We start from the raw sequence: 22416 nt of genomic DNA on the forward strand, positions 1-22416 counted from the left end.
TTTGCGTCGGGCGCAAGAGTAATTTATCCCGCCGATATAATAGCAACAGCACCCAAGATCCGCCCACAAAGTTACACGCATTTCGCGCTTGATACTTGCGTTTCAGATCGTTAAATTAGGGCCCATAGTGTCTTATTTATCAGATATTTTTACCTTTTGTAAAATTGACTGCTTAATTGGCTCTTAAGTCCTTTTCCTGTTCAGTAAGTTCCTGTTCAATGTCTTGTAACATTGATCTATGTTGTATAATTGATTTCACAAGTGACATTATATTTGGGGTGACATCTTAAACACCAGTCAAATCTTTTTTGATGATATCTGTGTTTAGCATTTTAGTACTATCTCTCGGTTTTTGTAGTCTTGTATCGCGTATTTAACTTGAGCAAAATCATCTGTTTTAGCATTGCATTCAGTTTCTGTATTCGTCTATATCCCATACTGTAGGACTATTTAACTTTACTGTTTTTTCATTACAACTTTTTTTTTTAATTATATTTATAGTCAAATACTTTGAGATAAATTGTCTAATTTAATATTAGTTCTGTTTCAATTAAATATTTTGTGTTAAATCTAGAATTTAGTTGACTTTACATCCTTCAACTGAAGTATCTGTTAAAACTAATAGCTTAAATAAATGCTGGGATTGTTTCTTGTTTGACTGTGATAGTTGATGTCCAACTGATATTGTTTTCATTAACAAGAAGAACTAACATTCGTTGAGTAAGTGTTTTTATCTGGTGTTTCACAAACGGTTACCATTTGCTTTCATAACCCAGTTGTTTAACGATATTAAAACAAACTTCAGTTGCTACAACATCCTTAAACATCCCCAGAGGTTTGGATTTTTACGAGACACACCAGTTATCGGCGAGTTTCATAACCTTGTTGAGAACACACTGCAATGTCTCCAAGCTGACGTAAGTGAGGTACGCGCTGCTTCTGTGTGGAAACTCGTGTGTCGCTGTGTTCAGAGATCGCTCAGGGAGGTTTGGCTATTTTGATTTGCATAGCAGAACACCAGATGGCATACCAACAGATGAAGACACAGGTACTGCTGTAATGCTGACATTTTTCCAGTTGGAAGACATGGTAGAGAGACTTCTTATAATGTTTCAAGGGTGTTTCTTACTGACTGATCGGGAACAATTTAATCTACTGCCTGTGTCATTCATAAACATTACACCTGAAATGTGTCAAAGCAATGAAGTGTCCCATGAGTGTCTTGCTCTTAATAATTTAGAGCCATTTCATCCACCCATCTCTTCTGATAACACTATTCTCAACAATGACCAGAGTAGGCCTACTGTAGTTTCACAAGAGTGTGTTCAAGCCAGAGATCCAATTCAATACAACAATGTAGCAGCATCGAGAGATCATCTTTTTGATGTACAGAACCACACAGTTGATCAATATAAAATGGTTACAACTAACACCACTGAGCATTTAGAAACAGGTACAAATATCCCTTTAAGTGGAATTTCTCATGACACATTCTCGCATGGTCAATTTATCCAAAAGGCTCAAAATCTGCAGGGTACACCTACTGGCTTAAAGCAAGTGAAAAAACTGAACCAGTCTCAAAGACAAAGGGCTTTCTGTAAAAAAAAGGCACACAAAAACAAGATGACAACAAAAGCAAACAGATAAAAAGTTATAGGCATCACTATTGTTCTCTTGCATACTTGCATGGCTTGAGGGAGCCAACTTACTGATATTGTACTTAAACTTATTATTAGTATGCAAGAGAACATTAGTGATGCCTTGCCTTTGGCCAACTTAATAAAAGATACAATAAAAATTGTCTAATCTTTAATCTTACATTTTTATTTTAGGGTGATATTGCGATTTTTTTTATCATTAAACAGCATGCTTGTAAAATCAAATTAAGAAAAAAAGTTCACAGTTCACATAATTCTTTGGAAGATTGCTAAATTTGATCTGAAAAGGCCTGTTTTAATCCATATTTACTGAAAATGGTGATATCATTTAATTGTTTTGAAAAGACTTGCTGTAGAACCTTTATGTTGTAGAACAAAACATGAAAATCAAATAGACTGAGATTTTAATTTACTCGTAAAAACATATTTATTCAAGCTATTTTACAAACCCCCAGAGGGAACCCATGGCTCAAAAATGATAATGCTATAAAGATTTCCAGGGTTGTGGTTGCATAATAGTACTGCTTCAGTACGTGCAGTATGTAGTAAGCAGTTTGATTCTATTAGTAGTATTCTATTCTACTATTCTGTAATCAGCGACCATCTAACAGTTGCATAGTAAACTATATTTACATTATCTACACTGCAAAACATATGAGCACCACAGCAAACAGGATAGAACACCAGCACATTCCTCTGCTATATATAGCGGACATATTTTTGAATGTGATATTCGGTGCTCATGCACCAAAGCATAAATCTATCCAAAGCTCCTTGGGTTCCAAAGTCTTGAGTTGCAGAGAGTAATAAAGTAAGACAAATAAAAGGGATAGAATAATGTATGCATCAACAACAACATTAAAAATTAAAAATGATACAAGAATAAAATAAACATAATGATAGCACAACTGATGATGACGTCAATTAAAATATTTGCATTTGCAATGCACAATTTTTGAGAAGAAGACCTACCTTGCTCCAAGCGAAATAGACTGCGCTCTTGTCTCTCCATGTCATTCAGGAGAAGCACTCGGATCTGTTGGCCACGGAACATGTTGGCGGTGCTTTTTTAGGATGCCCTTTAAACACAGGAGAGGTAACCTCTGAATTTGCAAGAGTGTGGGCTATCATACGATAACAACGATCAACATGTGAACAATCTGTTGCAATCGATATAGGCAAGTGGGGGATTTGTAAATGCTTGCCAGTTTCTCAACAATGTTTGAAGAAAAAAATCTGACCTAGTGACCTAACCTGAAACAACAGCATATGGACACAATGATGACATAGATAGATAGATAGATAGATAGATAGATAGATAGATAGATAGATAGATAGATAGATAGATAGATAGATAGATAGATAGATATAGTCAGATGATAGATAGATAAAAATTGTCAGATAGATAGAAATAGTCATAGATAGACAAAAAGTCAGATGATAGATAGATAGATAGATAGATAGATAGATAGATAGATAGATAGATAGATAGATAGATAGATAGATAGAAAGTCAGATGATAGATAGACAAAAAGTCAGATGATAGATAGATAGATAGATAGATAGATAGATAGATAGATAAGCAAATATATACTGTACTTTTTTAAAATGTTGCATAAATACAGACATGCATAGTTTAAAATAAATAAAAGATTAAAGAATTAGGCCCTATTTGTTGATCACTTTATATCGCACAAATTTGTAAAACTTTAAAAGATACATTTTAAGCGCTGTTACATTTCATAAACATTAAATTCAGCTTATAATGTATTTACATGTAAGATACGCTGCATGAAATATTAAAACAACCAAAAAAATGTTTTACTTATCTTGACAAGAGGCCTTTTATTTTTCCCATTTGATAGTAGCATGCATTTCATGCAATAAGTAAATATTAAAATGAGGAGCCATAATTGAAATGAACTAATAAAAGTTTAATTACCAGCAACATCCGACAGACTCCTCACTGGAGTGTCACCCGGTGTTAGTCAAGCAGACCTTATGCATCTAATAAGGTCATGCATCTGAGGTGACATGACCTTTCGGTGACCCTAAATATAGCCAGCACCTTTAGTTACATATCACTGGTTACATCAGGCAAAGCTTGTGCAGTACATGCGTTGTCCATGCAGCACATAGGTGTGATAAAAACTATTGTAATTCCTCCAGTAACAATAATATTTTTATTAATAATGTATATTTTATAGTGAATTATTTATTATAATTTATTATTATAGTGTATTTCAGTAATATCACACAAGCACGAGCTGACAACAGCCTAAATATTAATTCGACTTGGATTACCTGAGCCTGAGGCGGCAGGCCCAAAGCCTCAGGTAACTTTAATCACGGCCATGCTGATATTCAGTATTAAGTTGAACTCTTGTTCGTGTGATTTTGCCTAAAGATTTTGCGTCCAGGAAAAACACAGATGCTCCGACCTTTAAAGGTCCTCGCTTGGGAATGGGAACACATCTATCGTTTGTCATTCATTTTTTTAGCCTCACCCACATGTCTTTGAGATCATTTTTGAGGACGGCATTCAACCAATCAAACGATTCCTAGCAAAAAAGACCCGCCCATACCTCAGCGCGTGCGCGTGCACAACCGCCTCATGCACAATTGTGTTTTTTTTTTACGTGACGTGATAGTGTGATGGTAATTTGTTTTAGATGAATGGAGGTAAGCATATGCACTTATTTTATCGTTCCGTCAGCAGTTTATTGTACTTGTCTGTCTGCTTGGCTGCTTATTTTCTTCATACACATGCGCAGACGTCTTGTCAACTAGGAAGTAGCTGTTGTTACAGTGTAAAGGTGAATGTGGCTGCTATTTTTGTGTATATTTGACCCTAGTTTTTATGGAAGAGGTCGAATTTCCCACTTTGCTTTCACTAACGCTTTTATTCTTATCTGTCTGTATCAGTAGATGTCATTAGCCTGACGGAAGAGACAGAAACCTGACCTTAACCTGGTCAATATCATTTTCACACTTGTATTACACACACACACACATACACACATATTTACACATATTATTACAGACCAGTGTCCAGTGTTGAAACGCTGCAGTCTTTTAGTGCTGTTCTGTAATCAGTTACAGTCACAGTCCTCCTTATCTTTTTTTCCCAGGTTTCTCAGCAAAAACTGATTAGACAACAGGCATTTAAAAAAAAAACTTTTGTAATGCGCAGCTGACTAACGTTATATTTATTTGTATCATTGAATCATGGACTAGAAGTTAAAGGGATAATTCAGTTGTTAAGTTTAGGTATTGGGTAGGATTAAGGGATGTAGAATAATTCATTAATATGTGCTTTATAAGTACTAGCCTAATAAACAGCCAGTATTCTAGTAATATGCATGCTAATAATAAGCAACTACTTAATAGTGAGAATTGGACTGTAAACTAAAGTGTAAAGTTTGGGTTTCACAGTAATTATCCATTTATTTCAGGTTCTCACAAAGATGAGGATTGGATTGCTGCTACTCCCATTATGTTTAGAGACAGTCATTTGCTACAGTAATGGAAAGGTTGAAGTGGCTTGTGGGGACATGACACCCCAACATGGCTATGGTCCCAGCCCCAAAGATCCACCATTCATCATCACAGCAGACAAATCCCAATTCAGCCCTGAAGATGAAATCAAAGGTATGAATACTGTCTTATACTTGTCAAATGTAAAAAAAAAAAAAAAAAATCAAATCCTGCTCTGACATAAAACAATACAGTACAGTATAATTTTTTATATTCACAGTGACATTATCAATGGCGTCTTCAGGGACCAAACATTACTTCAAAGGATTCCTCATAGAAGCAAGGAATGCTGGGAATCTCAGAGAAATAGTCGGATCATTTAAGTTAATAAATTCGGACATTTCTCAGCTTCTTCAGTGTGACAATAAAGTGGTCAGTGACATTTATTGAGAACAAAATATTTACAAAAATATTTTCTTCTAATTATTTGTTATTTATTATACTAAAAAGATTAAATACTTAAGAAATTATGGTACTTTGTTTCTCTCAAATGAATATAATTCATTGAACCTACTGTATTTTCAATATTCACAGAACTCTGCTGTGAGTCATACCAGCGAATCCCATAAGACAGAGGTCCAGGTGATCTGGGTAGCACCACCTGACTCTCCTTCCAGTGTGCAGTTTATGTAAGTATTCAAATGCTGTTTTTATCTACCTTCTAGTTATGAAACTTAAAGTTGGCATGAAACAGAAGTTGTGATGGTCTTTTCTTCCCTATTGTGATGTTTATCCAAGTGAAACGCCTTCTCGGAACAAGAAAAAATGTAGGGTGAGACTTTTTGTCCATTGGGAATTGATTGGATGGTTGTGGTTTGCTATTAGTCGATCTCATGTGAGTGACAGGTTGTCCCGCCCTCACGCCAGTAAACACGTCATCAGAGAAGAGATGTCACTGCAAGAGGGAGGGGAAGTTATTTTGATGAAATATTACTAGGGCACATGAATTGAAAAAAATTATGTATAATAATTTATAGATACTGCAATATTGCATAAAAAATAAGAATCGTCAATCTGGATTTCATGGTGACTTTAATGTGGGTTGTTTTTTCTTTCTTTTTTCTTTCAGGTTAACAGTTGCCCAAGGCTTTAAGGAATATTGGGTGAAGATTGCAGGTCCAGTGGTGTCCCAAAGTGGTGTCGTTCCTCCACCACAAACTACATTTGGAGGTTCCACTGGTGCCAAAACCACAGCTTTCTCAACACTGTCACGTTCAGTGAGTCAAAACACTGCTTAAGTTACTGGAGTGATAGTTTACACACTTTCATGAGTTTGTGATAATTTCAGGCTCAGAATCTTTGGAATATGTAAATAATACTAATGAATAATAATAATGAATAATAATAATATTCTCTTCTCCTCTTCAGTTCACCTCTGAGGGCTGTGGAATCATGAAGTCTTGTCTGAGAGATCCTCAGGGCTGTGACCCACAAAATGACACAGCGTGTCACTTCCTGTCCTTTAGGACAGAGGGCAATGGCGTGATGTTTGAGCTCAGTGGACCTGCAGATGGTTATGTGTCCTTTGCCTTATCACTGGACAAATGGATGGTAATATAGATAGACACTTTGAATAATTTCATATTTTACATCCTATTGTACAACATGTATTACTTTGACGTTTTGTAGTATGACACACTCTATGATTTCTGATAAATAGTCTGAAAGTGTAAAAACATGGTTATAATCATTAACTAAAACTAAAATGTATAAAAAACACATTTCCATTGTATTTTATTTCTCTTTTCTATTATTTTCTTTATTTTCTTCTTTTTTAGTTTAATTTTAAGCACTAAAATAACTTTAATAAAATATATTTTTAAAGAAAAACAAATGACAAAAATTGCTAAAACTCAAACTAAATATAGTATAATAGTATATCATGGATATAATAGTGATGTAATAGTATATCATTGATACTAAAATAAAATATTATCATTATGCCTTTGAATGACTAGCATGTCTTAGCATAAATAATAACAAATGTGTTGTGAATTTCAGGGGAACGATGATGTCTATCTGTGTATCAAAGACACAGACAGAGTTGACATCAAGGCTGCATTTGTTTTAGGACGGACTCACCCAGAAATCGCCTCAGAGGTAAACTTGCATTGATTGAACAGTGGACATATTTAACAAACAACACACCCTGGTTTAAGTGAGATATAATCTATGACGGGCCATTGATTTATTAGAAAAACAATGCACAGCCGAGGCGGAGTTCAACGGCCTGGTTTCAATTATTCAGCATATATTACTGTTTCCACACCTCGAAATATTGTTCAAATGTTTTATTTTTAAAGACATTTGTCAGGTTTTTGCCCTTAAAACGTGTATCGCATATCATCCCAAGCCACTGTTCCTAGTTCTATTATTAATCATCTTTGAGCTGGAAATGGAGGCTTGACTAATGCAGTAATATTTGATTGAAACAGTTTCTGAAACAAGAATAAATGAGGGTGGGACTTGATTTTCTCCATTGAGAATTGATTGGATGGTTGTGGTTTGCTATTGCTGCAAATAAAAAAAAAATAGTAATGTGCATGGATAAATCATTTATAATAATGCTGAAATATTCCATAAAATAATTGAGAATTGTCATGGTGACTTTAAGCTTGACAGCGCTTGCTTACCTTTTACTTTTGCACATTTTTGTTCCATGGAAGAAGGAAAGAATGGATTTGAATATGACATGAAGGTGAATAAATGATAACAGGAATTTGATTTTTGTTTTTAAATTATTACCTTAAAAACATAGTAAAATATTTAAAGATATTTAAAATATGAATTTATTCTCTAGTCTATGTGCTCATATTCATTCCTAGAACATTCTGAAAGACACAGCTTGGAGACTATCAGACGGAGTGATTCAGTGTAGCTTCCGCAGAGACATTTATCTCCAACCTGACAATGCGAACCGGTTCATCCTGGACCAGATGTACTACCTCTTCATGGCACATGGTCGAGCTGAAAATGGTGAGACATTGTTTTTTTTGTTTCTTTGATTATTTTCTGTGGCCAGTTGTGTCAAAGACTCTGTTTTCTCTCTCTCTAGGGCTAACTCATCGACATGACCGCCAACCTCTGATTTCGACCTATCAGACAGTCATAACGGGACCTCCTGAGGATCTAACTGGTTCTCGATCGCCCTTGCTCATCAAATACCATGGTGATGTTAAATAACAAAACTCTGCATACTGAATGTGATTTATACAATGCATTTGAATGCTTTTCACTGGGCAGATTGTTTGTTTGAATCGTTATAAGAATTGGTAATTGAAATAAAGCTGAAATAAAATAAAACATTAATATTAGAAGAAAATATTTAACTTTAAAAAAACTTGATCTCAGATTAAATTTCTATCTCCGATCAACTTCTATCCAATTTCTTACTCGGATAAATGAAAATTCTATCTCCGTCTGATAGAAAATTCTTGGCAACTAATGGAAATAATAAATAAAAGTTCTAAAATTACTAAAACTGAAATGAAAATAAAGCTATGTAATATAAAAAACACAAAAACTAACTGAAGTGACAAAAGCACATAACTAAATTACAAAAAAAAAACATATATATATATATATATATATAAAAAACTAAAAGCCAATCAAAATATTATTAAGTACTACAATTATACTAAAATGATCTGTTTTGGGCACGTTACAAAAGATTTCTATTTCAAATAAATGCAAAAATAAATGGTAATACAAAACATTATTAAGTACTGTAGTAGAAAATAATGCTAAAATAACACTGTCTTGGGGAAATAAACATCAACCTAGCAAACACCCAAAATACCATAGTAAATGTGTAGTAACATCCTTGTGGCAACATTTACAAACATCTGGTTTCTGTTGACTGTTCTAAAACTCAGTATCTGTTTGTATCTGTAGGGGCTTTCATGCTGATCGCCTGGATGTCAACAGTAAGTGCTGGTGTCATCATGGCACGGTACTTCAAACCCGATTGGCCTGAAAGGAATATTTTGGGGCAGAAGGTCTGGTTTCAGGTAGGAACTTGTTTGCTAAAATGTAGATTTCTGAACATTTTCAAATGTGAATCATCTTCAAGGCTTTCTGTTTCCACAGTTACACCGAATGCTTATGACCCTCACAGTTCTGCTCACCACGGTCGGCTTTGTATTGCCTTTTATGTACAGAGGAGGCTGGAGCAAGGTAACACACACACAGACACAAACGTCTGCCTATGAGTAAGACTCATGATTTAACAGCGTGTCATATTTTCGCCCCCTTTATCACACACCTCTGACTGTTCAACAGCGCTGTCAATGTGTCAGACCCACATGCTGTCTGCTCAGAATAAAAAAGAGCCAATAAATGTCCCATGTTCATCAGCTGTGACCCATCTTTTTGGCTCGTTTATGAAAAACATACCCACTTTTCTTCAGTGATTAATCAAGCACAGTGTTGATCAAGTGTCTTAATAATTCTGCAAGTGCTGGCTTATTTGAGCCTCAAGCTGACACGTGTATCCATCCGTAAGGCTGGGCATGAGGGACACATTTGTGACTCACCAGGGGCATCTGTGACATCCCTCTTGCCAATTATCTGTCACAGCTTCTGTCATTTCCTGTGTATGACCAGCTGAGGGCGCCCTGTTCCAATTGTCAAACCTGCCCCCACACACAATAATACCCATCAAACTTGTACAAAGCTGTTCCCTGTCATTACTAATTTCTTTATGTTAAGTTTGTTGACAAAATTAGCTTCATGAATACAGTTCTAATCTGTAATCTATTGTCCACAGAGGGCTGGCATACACCCCTATTTGGGCTGTGTTGTCATGGCACTCGCTGTCATCCAACCTGTCATGGCGCTTTTCAGACCAGCACCAGATGCCTCCAGGTAAATCCTGGAAACAGGTGCACTGCATAATACAGCCAGAAAAGAAATGCCCAGTATGAACTATTAGCATACACTGCAGTTTGTACTGTGCACTGCATACTATTTTTTTTAAAGTAGAGTTGGCTAAAAAAAAAAATTGTACATTGCATGCGGGATAAAGAGTCTCTCACAATCTGGTCTGATTGTGTGCTGCACATATACTGGCAAATGTAGTGGGTCATCTGGGTTTTCTACTCATACACAGTATATACTGTATGTTGTGCTAGTAATAGTGAGAGAATTCAGGTAGTATACCATTCTGAACATACACTACCATTCCAAAGCTTGGGGTTAGTAAGAGGCTTAATTCATAATTTTATTCAGCACATTAAGGACATTTTAAATCAAAAGTGAGAGTAAAGACATTTATAATGTTACCAAAGAATTATATTTCAAATAAACGTCATTATTAAGCAGCAGAACTGTTTTCAACATTCAAAATTAGAAATGTGTTTTGAGTACCAAATCAGCAGATTAAAATGATTTCTGGAAGATCATGTGACACTGAAGACTGGCCACAGCTTTGCCACATTACATTTTATAATATCTTAAAATAGAAAATAGTTATTTTAAATTGAAATAATATTTCAAAATATTTATGTTTTTACTGTATTCTTCATTAAATAAATGCAGCTTTGGTGAGCAGAAGAAAAAAAAATTATAGTGTAGATTGCTTGTGAATTACAGTTTTAATATTAATTGTGAAATGAAATGGTCTTGTTTGAAATGTCTGTGTTTTTTTCTGTAAAACCTGCTCTCAGGAGATACATCTTCAACTGGATGCATTTTGGAACAGGAACAATAGTTCAAATCATAGCTGGTAAGACACAATGCTGTCAAATAGTCTCGGATGGGTAATTGTGTGGCTCAGATCTACAGTAACAACAATGTTGACAGCAGAAAGCGGCTTTGTAAGCTCAGTAAAATTGCGCAGTGAACAGTTTTGTCAGAATAAAATTGTCTAGATAACTGATTGCATGCCATATGGTGTATAATATGTTGTATTGTAGAATTATAGAGGCTAGTCATGTTATGATGCATAATATTAGTTCAGAGTGCCTGAAACACTAGCAGTATGTGTAAAGCGAGCTGTGTGTGTTTCCTGATTTAGTTGTCACCATCTTCCTCGGGATCCATCAGCAAGCTCTGTTCCTGCCGGCTCCATGGTCAACAGTGGTCCTGGCGTTCATTGTGATCTGGTTTGTGCTGGCAGATTTGGTTCTGGAAGTCCATCGAAGGGGTTTTTTACCAATAGGTCAGTGAACCGCCTCCAACCATATGGGTTTTGTACCTGGATTCCTCAATTTACTGTTTATGAGTAGTGTTTCTTAGCGTCTCGCCTGGAAATCAGTTTTGCCGTATGAATCCATTCAATTGTAAAAGTTTTTATTACACTGCATTAGTAATTGGGTTGAATGCTAATCAGCTTCAGTTTTTGCGTATGTGTGCTTTTCAGGTAAATATTTTAAAAACGTCAAAGTCTACACAGAACATATTAATTCTGATGACAAAGAGGAGATTATGTTTGTTCCTGATGAGAATGAGACTTCTAGCATGGTGAGTTGAGTTTGTATTTATTTCCTCATGACAAACATGTGCATTACATTAACATTACACCCATTGCATTTTTTCTTTCTTTCTAGGAATCTTGTTTTAAAAACATAGTTTTGGCTGTTTATCTCTGTGGAAATCTGGGATTTCTGACTGTTCTCCTTTGGACCATCAGTTCAGTATGACACTCTCAGCAGTCATTTCCACATTTAGTCTCTGGGACTTTCGCCAGTTGTGCCTATGTTAAAGCAAGCCAAAGAAATATGGAGTAGGCTACCTGTCAATTTACAGTGATTATTTCAATTATTTCTTTTTAACTTTAAATTACATTTCTTCACTGCTGAGGTATAAATCAATTTAGTTGTATAATTTCTTAGAAGTTTTTGTAATTTATTTTTATTATAAATGTTATGGTATATATATAAAATTATGTGTTGTAAAGAACAAATTATGCTTTTATTTAAATGTCTCCTGATTATCTGCTTTTTTTATCGAATCTGAAGAACGTATTCCCTTTGTGTGTTATTTGGTGAAATCATTATTGATCATGTTTACTGATCAAGTATATATGCAATTATGTTTTTGAACACTGTGTTCTGGATGAGGATTTCTGAAAGTGAATTGTGGATTTAAAGACTGTTACTGTTGCCTGAGATGTAAACATTCACAACCGCATTAAAGACTAATGTGTTCATTCTGTACAAAGACTGAATGTAGTTTTAATGAAGGTTTTTGCACAAAAGACAATCTGTGACAGATCTATTGCCTTTTTAAATAAAGCTTTTTTTAAATTAAACTGTGTTACTGGCTTTATCTTCTAGAATTTGTGCAAATATTTTGTATTAATACATCTCTTTGCATTGTAATTTCAGCCGTTTAAGAATATGTGCTGCTGGCTCTCTCTTTAAAATCATCTTTTGGTGAGTTATTTCATATAGATTGAATATCATGCCATTTATTTGTGTGTGTGTGTGTGTGTGTGTGTGTGTGTGTGTGTGTGTGTGTGTGTGTGTGTGTGTGTGTGTGTGTGTGTGTGTGTGTGTGTGTGTGTGTGTGTGTGTGTGTGTGTGTGATTATCACATTTTTGTGTGAGGAAATGTGTTTTCTCCTGTGAAGTGTTAATACAAAAACAATCTTGTGCGTTTGCTCGTCAGAGTTAACTGTTTTAGTATTAAAAAGACAATTGATTTTAATTGACATTTATTTTTTAATTCTTGTTTTGAACATGTGATTGTTCAAATGGTATGCGAAGCAAGTATTTTCTTGAGACTGACATGTTAAGCAAGGTTAGCAAGCAATACTCTTTTAAAAGCATGGCGGTTTGACAAATATGCACATTTTCTGTGGACAACAAAGCAACAGGTAATCTTTAGATAGTAGATGATTTTCTGAATAGATTTAAGCTTTTCATACTGAGTGTAACTGAAGTATTGAAATTTATCTCGATGCAGATTAGTATCTTCAAAAAATGTCCTCTATTCCTAGCAATCAAATTCATATTCATTCTTTAAAAAAAAGAAATCTCTCAATGATTTCCTTTTGACAAAAGATACCAAATTGATGTTTTCTGCGATATTTAACAAAATGCATCCATTTTGTGTATATTTTGACTTAAATTTGATCCTAAAACCCTTTAATACTGTTTCATATTTTCATATCATTTAGGGATATACAAACATTTCCATACAAGAAAATACGAATATATGAATATACGAATATACAGTACATATTCTCCTCAACTTCATAGACAAAACACTAAAAAATATGGTTTATAAGTCTCTCTAGATACCTCATCAAAGAGGAATCACAAATATGCGTGAAACAGTACATTCAAATAACATTTAGGCATCTTGGCTTATGCAGATTTGTTTCAGGATCAACAACAAAGTCACACAAGCAGCAGTAGCAAGTGTACATGCTGTCACACTAAACAAACAAGTTTGAGCATTGAAAATTCTCTTACGTAAAACAGCTGCAAATTGACGATCAGTGTCCATCTTGGTTTTATTTTACTCATTGTTCGCAAACTCCCCTGCCTCCCAGCGCAAAGCCATGGCACTTTTACGTCGGCCTCCAGCATAGGTTTCAAGAAACTATTGAGAGGACAATAAAAGTGATTTTCATTTGCATTCACACATATATACATATATATATATACATACATATACTTACTCGATGATCACAAGCCAAAGCTGAACGATCCATTCTGCATGTTTTCATTGGAGATGAAGGGGATGATTTACATTTAATTGGCACATCATCTGAAATTATATTGAAAACCAATAATGAACAGATCTTTTCTGACATGCATGTGTTTTGCAGTCTCAGGGATGTAGTCATTACTTCAGATCAATGGAATGAAAACTTCTGTCTGTATTTTTCTGTTGGCATGCAGTACCTGTAAACGATGAGCTGTCCAAACGATTTGGAGACATCAGGAAGTGATCCTTTGAGTAAACACTGGCCCTTTGACGCTTCAGTTCCTCTTCTCGCTGCTTCACCATCTTAATCTCCTCATCAACGAGAGATATCGTACTCCTGGACCGCAGCTTAAAAAACGGGTTGTTGAGAAACATCTTCTCCTGGGTTTCCTCAGAAGCAGAATTCAAGTTGAACTCAGATGCACTTCGAATGATGAGGTTTGATGTCTCCAGAATGATGAGATTAGGGGTATCTTCAGGTCTCCAGTCAGCAGATTTGGAGGACACCATCTTTCCATGTCGTGGACTTGGAGGGAGAGGCTCTGGCTCGAGGACGATAACGCTGTTGGTGGCCAAGTCTAGTTTCTGTGAGCTTTTGGATGGTGAGGAGGTAATGGTGAAAGAAGGCATCATGCTGATGAGAGATTTGGATATACTACTATCGTCATCCTGGTGATCAAACATCTTCCTTTTCTCATCGACTTCTTGGCATAGTTTTCCAGGGTTCAAGCTGGCAGATCTCACCCTCATCTGTACGCAGTCACTGGAGTACGATTTTGACATTCCCCTCTCACGCCTCAGGTTGTCCTCACGCTCCATGGTCAGGCGAATCTCTTTCTCAATTGGAGTCTCTGGGTCTTCAAACTGCGATCTATAACTAGAGTCGTCCAGACCTGAATCCTCAGAGCAAGGGCTAAACTGGGTGTGCGCATAGTCCTCTGCAAGCGACAAGCTCTCAAGGTCCCTCTTGGGCCGGTCGATGTTGCGGACGGGCGTATACATGAAACTGTGACTACCTTGGCAGGTGCCAGATCGAGTTGTTGGTGTGCTTGGATGGTGTGTCAAGTTTTTCGTTTGCTCTTCGATCTCTAGCCACTGTTGGCGAGCAACTTTGAAATCCACATGTTCAGTACTGACGTTCTCGCTTTTCATTTCCTGAATCACACAATAATCTTTCGGCACCTTTTTGCCAGAGTCGGATTTGACGGAATCGAATGAATTGCTCTTGTGGGTTGCAGAGCCTCGTCCAAGATCCTCATCATCTTCGGAAATCTTGGACAAGCCGTGGAACAGTGTGGATGAATTGTAAGATATCTCTTGCGGTTGCTGATCTGGGTCATTCCCTGGTTGTTCTAGCACTTCTTCTTCCACAGGAACCTCCTGCTCTTCAGTTTCCTTTGAAACTTCCTCAGTATTCAGAACTTCTGTTTTTTGAATAAAGAGTTCTTGTGCGCTCAGCTCAAGGCTGTCAAGGTAGGAATCATCATCTTCCTTATTGATGGAGGAAGAGAAGAAGCACCTCCATTTATCATCGGTTTCGCTGTCTGACGACGCTGCAGCTATTTCGACACGAAGACACTCGTCTATTTCGTCTGGGTCGTGACAGGACTCTGTGGAGACGTCTGACAGAACTTCTTCTCGGATGTAGTGCTCAAGGATGGTTTCTTCTGGCTCCTCACATCCAAAACTTTCTAAGATGGCTTCATGTGAGTCTATACCCAATGGGTCTAACACATCTACATCGTCAGCATCATCTGTTTGAGGTGCGATGTTCTCCAACGGTTCCTGTCTCACCGAATCTTGCCTCTTATGTGTGACGTCATTTTCATACATGCTCTCAGCACTTGACGGAGTGTCGGATATCGAAGAGGTAATTGACTCATTGCGATAAAGTTCTTCTTGAGTGTCCTCCAAGACAAGCGCCTCTTTTGGACTGCAAATGTCTTCCAGATCATCAGCCTTGGTCTCCGTAGGAGGTAAGCCTGCTAAAATGTCGGCCACAACTTTTGTACTAATGGACTCTAAAACATCAGAATCATGACAAACTTGTTCATCTATGTTTCCTGCGTCCTTGCTCTCAGGTAACTCAGTCTCCAGGACTTCCATTTCACAGTCAATTATGTTTGCTGTGCCGGAGTTTTCACTTGTCTCCATGGTTACAGGCTCAGACAGGGACTTCAGCTCTGTATGCTCTGGATTCTCAGGATGAGAAGAACCTGCAATCTCTTCCAGTCTGTCCACCTCTTCAAGCTCACTCGTAGCTCCCTGCAAGAGAAAAATACGACAAATAAATTCAAAAGCAGCAAGAGGAATCTCATTTCCCTAAACACCAAAACATTCACAGCATATCAAAGCTAAATTTGCACCCACTCATGTTTAGTACCGATCTTATGTAATACTAAATTTCTAAGTTTTTCAGGGCTGATTCTTATATAGGAAACTTCCTGAGCTTAAACTGACGTAGCTAAAAGTAATATTCCTGGCAGGAGGTTGAAAAACTTGCTTGACTAACAACTTTTACAAATAAAGTAAAACCACAAAAATACATCAGGAATGGTGGCACATATATGAATGCATTCTATACTGAGTAATTGAATTCCGGTTCTTTAATGGTTCCATTAACGATTTATTTAAAGGGGGGGTACAATGGTGTTTCATGTATTCAGAGTTGTTTACAGTGTTAAAGAGATGGATTCTCATGCTTAACATGGCCAAAGTTTTTAAAAAATATTTTGGACGAATAACGGAGAATTTCTGTGCCGAAAATCTTACTTCCGGGTTTCGGCTGTTTTTTTATCGACCGTGGATCTAATGACATAGACCAGAGTGGAACTCCTTATATGAGCATTTCTCCCGGAAAAGCGCGGCCGCGCACACGTGGACTAGAGGAGAGCGAGACCGCGCACCTCAAAGCGCTTCAACAGGAAATCATCGGCAGCGCTGCATAGTGTCTCCAAAGTGTGTTTTTGGATGTGAGGGAAAGCTTACCAAAAAACCCAGCGTTAGGAACAGTGGATGCTGTTTGTTCCCTGCATTTCGACGATGAATGTTTTATAAACAAAGCCCAGATCGACGGATTCTCTCTATGGCTCTGCCTTCGCCCACACGACCCGCCTCCAGACGCTCGTTTTTTTCCGGAAAGACTCGGTACAGCCTATCTTTTCTGTTATAAATATAATAAAACTAAAGACTTTTTGGAGATATGAAGGATGCAATACTACTCTATAGGTACTCAAGATTAACAGGAGATTGAGTGAAAATGAGCATTTCACCCCCCCTTTAAATTTGAGGGGAAAATCCAATTCTGTTGTTAACGGGATAGTTCACCCAAAAATGAAATTTCTGACATCTTTTACTCCCCCTCAAGTTGTTCGAATCATGTATGAGTTTCTTTATTCTGTTGAACACAAAAGAATATATTTTGAAGAATGTTGGTAACCAGACAGTTGACGGTAGCCATTGACTTGCATAGTATTTTTTTTCCTACAATGTAAGTCAATGGGGCCCATCAACTATTTATTTTCTTCTTTTGTGTTCAACAGAAGAAATGAACGAATACAGGAACAACTTGAGGGTGAAGGGTGATATAAACCTTCATTTTTGGGTGAACTATCCCTTTAATAAATTGTAAAAAGGTGTAAAATTAGGTGTCAGATTGAATTATTCTTTTATTTTATAAAATAGCCTACCACAGAAAAATAATGTGTATCTTTAACTACACATTGTCATATAAACAACAATGTTGTTCTTAGACATGATTCAATTAATGACTTGCTGTTCAGTAAATGAATGAGAATAATTGTGAAACTGATTTATAAGTTTTTCTGTATCACTTACCCCTTAAGAACTGCTAATAAGAGTAATTTGCTGAGTGATTTGACTTCACTGACCGCGTTGTATACGTATTGATTCAGCACAATGTTCTGGCTCATGAATCATTAGCTCGGGACTTCACATAGGCTATCGTGCTGTATGTGATTCACTAAAAAGACTCATTCATTTTGCACTGAAATGTCGGACATTTCCGAGTATTCTGAATTGGCAGAACATACGCTATAACCGTTAATGGAACCGAACGTTATCGATATCATTCCGTCCTGGTTTTAAAGGGATAACTTAGTCACCTCAAAATAAAAATTCTATCATTAAGGCCTACTCACCTCAAGTTATTCCAAACCTGTATGAAATGAATTTCATTATTCTGACGAATACAAAGGTAGATATTTTGCCGAATGTAAACAACTTGAGGGTGAATAAATGATGACAGAATTTTCATTTTTGGGTGAACTATCTCTTTAATAAGACCTTCTGAAAGAGAACACACGCGAATAGTGGCATAGCGGCCAATTTAATGTAAAGAACGACATGGTAAGAATAGTATTCAGAGTGAATAACCTCAGATAGCTTACTGCAGCCGCTTTTTCAGGTAAGAATTAAGATCAAATAATGACAGATTTTTTTTTTAAGGCTGAGATGAAAAATTGTGACAGAAGCACTGCGTCCAGCAACGCCTTTGATTTCTGAAAGACACCATGTTGTTGTTGTAACTGCACAGCACTTAAAAAACAGGTTAGTCACAAGCATTAGTTTCACTCTGCACAGAAATTCTTACCTTTTGAACCGATTCTCCCAAATTGCACCTTGTTACATCTAACACATTTTATATTGTGAACGTTATTTTTTTAAATGTTTGAAATTCACCTGGGCTTCCTTATGTAAAATATACAACATTTATTCCCTATATTAGATTATTCCAGGGTTTAAGAAGAAAGGGAAATCACTTGTTTAATTACAGTGAATTATTTCACCAAAAATGGGTTATAGTAGGCAGAAATAAGTAGACTCATTATATAAGACTGCAGAACTGGCTCTTATTTATGTCCTGTATTTAATCAGCAGCATAGGCTCTGGATCAGACAGGAAAAGAAAGAAGAAATCTTCTGAAAGATTACACCCTCATAGACTGGCACTGCACTGACCACAGGGTTTCTTATATTGCATACTGAGAGAGCATTTTATATGAGAATTAACAATCAATCACACATTGCATGTCCTTATTTGTCTTGTCTTGTCTTGTCTTGTTGATGCGCCACTGCAGAGCGTTTGATCACGGCAGCGTGGTTTGTTTACATGGATTTTTCTGATCTCATTCGTACCAAGTGCCAAAGTGATGTGTGATCTAACGCTCAAACACTTTCTGACAGACTAAATCAGCTGCCATGGGGATTAGAAAAGGGATTTTTTCTCTCTCACAACATCAAAACCACAATTACACACTTGAATGCTGAACATAACACAATATCAGTACAATATGGGGGTTGTGTTGAAATCAAAATCTATAAATTGACAGCACCATTCATAGATTATATAAGTTCACTTTGGCTTGAAATACTTTAGTCGTCTAGCTGTTCCTTGATGTCTGTTTGGTGCAATTACCATCATTGCACGAAAGTCTCCCACAATCATTCAGAACTCAAGCGGCATGCTAATGCGACCACTAAAAACAGTCAAAATTATGTGAAATTACCATCCACTTCAGCGCCTGCCCATTTCACCCCAATCAAGCTACACAAAAGGCACAAAGCCTCATGAAAATGACAAGCGGTAAAGTGTTGACTACCATAGCAACACCCCCCTACCCGGCTCCTCCTCTAGCAGCTCAGCTTGTGAGAAAACTTCAACGCTCTCGCACCCTCTCCGTCTCAGCATTTGTGTCATGACAATCTGTAATCCTTAAATTATTCAGTGACAATAACATTTGCATTGAAGGCAGACGGAGGTACCAGCGTGTCCCAATACCTACCGTGAGCTTTAGAAACAGGAGCCAGAAGGAGATCATCATCACTTTGCCAAGAAAATCTTCCTGGTGAAACCTGCATGCACTCTGGGCTTGAGTAAATAGTTTGTGGATGCATGGATAGGAAGTGAACTTGTCCTGATATGGGAGTTATTGGCAGAAATGCCATTGCATGTTGGTCTGATGTCACTGATGTTGGCATGAGTGGTCACCTCAGGGCATCTCAACTCTGATTTGCCGCTCCAGTGTTTTTGCATTAACAGCTGCAGTTTTGGCTGACTGATCAATGGCTTGTCAATGAGGTCGATGGGTTTCCTTAAATGAAAGTTATGTCATAGGGGATTGTGGCATAGTTGGTGCAAAGATTTCACTAATAAATATAATCAAGGTATATATTTTGTAGGTAACTGGTAACAAGGTAACTGTTTCGGTATCTATAGGCTGTGTGCAGCATTGTGTGAGCAAAGGCCATTAAAGAAGAACATTTCATGCTCAAGGTTGTTCTATTCAGAATGAAATAATAACCTGTGTGGAGCATCACAGTAACAGGTGCTGGGGGGCCAGAGCGTAGGTGGCCATTCAGATGCATGTGACTGAGCACTGAGCCTTTGGAAATGGGAAGGCGATGTTCTCGGGTGATAAAAATCACTATGCGACATGAGAGCATTGCAGAATAAGACACAAACGTCTTGAAGGGAGAATTTTGTAGAGATTTATCAGTTTGAATGAAATTATTTAGAGAAGCTGCTTGTACAAATAGTTTTTAATACAACAAGGGAATAAATATATATTAAAAATATAGAAATATAATATAATATACAAATATAAATATACAAAAATGAAGTTCAGATATTACTTCAGACCTTTACCAAATACTGTAGTAAAAATATATACACACACATGTATGTATGTATGTATGTATGTATGTATATATAATATGTATATACACACCAGTCAAAAGTTTGGAGACATTACTATTTTTGTTTTTGAAAGAAGTCTCATCAAGCCTGCATTTACTTGATCAAAAATACAGAAAAAAACAGTAATATTGTGAAATATTATTACAATTTAAATGAATGATTTTCTATTTTAATATGCTTTAAAATATAATTTATTTATGTGATGCAAAGCTGATGCAATGTCTTCAGTGTCACATGATCATTCTAATATGCAGATTTATTATCGAATTATTATTATTATTAAATTATTATTTATTATTAAAAATAGTTGTGCTGCTTTATGTTTTTTATAACCTGTGATACTTTTTTTCAGGATTATTTGAATAAAAAGTTACAAAATAACTTTTTATTCTATTTCTATTTAAAATAGAAATCTTGTATAACAATATTACATTACCTTTCAAAAGTTTGGGATCAGTAATTTTGTTTTCTTTCTTTTTTTGAAAGAAAGTAATACTTTTATTCAGCAAGAATGTGTTAACTTGATAAAAAGTGATAGTTACGATTTATATTGTTAGAAAAGATTGTTTTACAGTATATATATATATATATATATATATATATATATATATATATATATATATATATATATATATATACACATTTAGACTTCAAAAATGATAAATGATAATATATTTAGAAAATATATGAACACAAACTATATCTGTTATCATTGAAATATTTTTTAGAAATACAATTATATATGATTTTATATACATGTTGTACAGTATATACATTTTTATATTGATTTATTTGGTCGAGGTGTTTATTATTATTATTATTATTATTAAATATAATCAAGAGAATAATCCATTATAATATGTGAAATTTGGTGATTATGCTGTGTTTTAACGATGAATTTTCAAGTATTATAACTGGTTTCAATCAATTAAAAGAACATACCTGATTTGAAATTCTAAAATAAGCCATTATGAAAACTGTATATTATGAGTACATGCAGGCTGCATAGAAAGTGTTCCCCATATTTTTGCTGACATATTAATAGCAGTTCATGTGTCAGCTCTCTGCTCTTCTCTGCATTAATGGGAGGGTGAAATGGACCAGGAGACATTCTCATCTGTAATCAGTTCCAAAGAGGATCCATCTCTGTCTCACATTTACCCTAGGCACACACACACACACACACACGCACATGCACGCACGCCTCCACTCACCCACGCAGACACTTTAATTCACTCTAAAACACACTCACACACCCACACACACATTCAGCTGAGAAGCCCAGTGCTGATGCTGTCTGACAACATCTCAGATCTCGTATTCCACGTTTTCTGAAGTGCTCGAGGTTTGTACAAGCAGCCTGGGATTAATTAAACTTTCACAGCTTCACGTTGTTCCATCTTCACGCTTCAGGTTTAAATTAGAGAGGACGTTGATGAATTTTGAAGCCCAAAATAATGAGTTTTATTGATATGACTGACATTTTTAATTCATAATGCTTTAAAGATGCACATCATGGATGTCATTAAAGCCAGATTACAAAAATGTAACAATATACATATCAAGTATCAATGCAATCTCACTTCTCACATTTATGATGCAACAATATTAAGTTTGACATAAAATACAGTAAATGTTTCAGTCGGAAAAGCAGACAGAAACCTATCACCCCATGCAAGCGCACACACTCTCACACTCTTGTTTGCAGCAAATCAAGTCTCTTTAGACCACGTTAGCACAGACCCAATGAGTTCAGCATCTGATTGTCAGAGCATCTCAACAATATCACATTCTTTACAGCACCACTGAAAAATGCATAACAGCAATCCAGCACAAACTACATGTAA

General features: G+C 36.2%; 3 protein-coding genes across 5 annotated transcripts in view; 1 reads left to right on the forward strand and 2 right to left on the reverse strand.

The window, feature by feature from the left end:
- aglb (amylo-alpha-1, 6-glucosidase, 4-alpha-glucanotransferase b) overlaps positions 1 to 4163 on the reverse strand; it is a 35041-nt gene extending 30878 nt beyond the window's left edge. The window contains exons 1-2 of one of the 2 annotated variants that reach the window (XM_081352344.1): positions 3963 to 4163; positions 2631 to 2737 (exon numbers count right to left, since the gene is read on the reverse strand). In XM_081352344.1, coding sequence (XP_081208470.1) covers positions 2631 to 2712 — 82 coding nt within the window. In that variant the 5' untranslated portion in view covers positions 2713 to 2737; positions 3963 to 4163. Of the gene's footprint in view, positions 1 to 2630; positions 2738 to 3600; positions 3710 to 3962 lie in introns of those variants that run through there. The other variant, XM_081352343.1, reaches the window with a different exon arrangement.
- Positions 4164 to 4214: 51 nt separating this feature from the next.
- Positions 4215 to 12452, forward strand: frrs1b (ferric-chelate reductase 1b). 2 transcript variants are annotated; one of them, XM_081352346.1, is made up of 16 exons: positions 4215 to 4340; positions 5114 to 5309; positions 5416 to 5567; positions 5730 to 5824; positions 6265 to 6412; positions 6564 to 6746; positions 7197 to 7295; positions 8021 to 8171; positions 8251 to 8364; positions 9090 to 9205; positions 9285 to 9371; positions 9964 to 10061; positions 10862 to 10920; positions 11212 to 11355; positions 11557 to 11657; positions 11744 to 12452. In XM_081352346.1, the coding sequence occupies exons 1-16, from the start codon at positions 4335 to 4337 to the stop codon at positions 11834 to 11836; spliced, it is 1842 nt and encodes a 613-aa protein (XP_081208472.1). In that variant the 5' UTR covers positions 4215 to 4334; the 3' UTR covers positions 11837 to 12452. The 2 variants fall into 2 exon arrangements, with proteins under 2 accessions (XP_081208472.1, XP_081208473.1); XM_081352347.1 differs by lacking the exon at positions 4215 to 4340 and adding an exon at positions 4451 to 4474.
- Positions 12453 to 12842: 390 nt separating this feature from the next.
- LOC308682838 (uncharacterized protein) lies at positions 12843 to 19570 on the reverse strand (the record flags this gene model as incomplete). The annotated part of the gene is made up of 5 exons (XM_081352780.1): positions 12843 to 13744; positions 13824 to 13912; positions 14050 to 16117; positions 18832 to 18854; positions 19492 to 19570. The coding sequence occupies 5 exons, from the start codon at positions 19568 to 19570 to the stop codon at positions 13661 to 13663; spliced, it is 2343 nt and encodes a 780-aa protein (XP_081208906.1). The 3' UTR covers positions 12843 to 13660.
- Positions 19571 to 22416: the final 2846 nt, after the last annotated feature.

Source organism: Scardinius erythrophthalmus (genome assembly GCF_964197995.2).
Source record: "Scardinius erythrophthalmus genome assembly, chromosome: 22".
Taxonomy (NCBI): Eukaryota; Metazoa; Chordata; class Actinopteri; order Cypriniformes; family Leuciscidae; genus Scardinius; species Scardinius erythrophthalmus.

Bases quoted from the DNA above. Each gene is read 5' to 3' on its own strand.
- frrs1b (XM_081352346.1), top strand. The intron at 5,568-5,729 runs GTCAGTGACATT...CAATATTCACAG, and splicing joins TTCAGTGTGACAATAAAGTG to AACTCTGCTGTGAGTCATAC. The intron at 9,372-9,963 runs GTAACACACACA...TATTGTCCACAG, and splicing joins ACAGAGGAGGCTGGAGCAAG to AGGGCTGGCATACACCCCTA.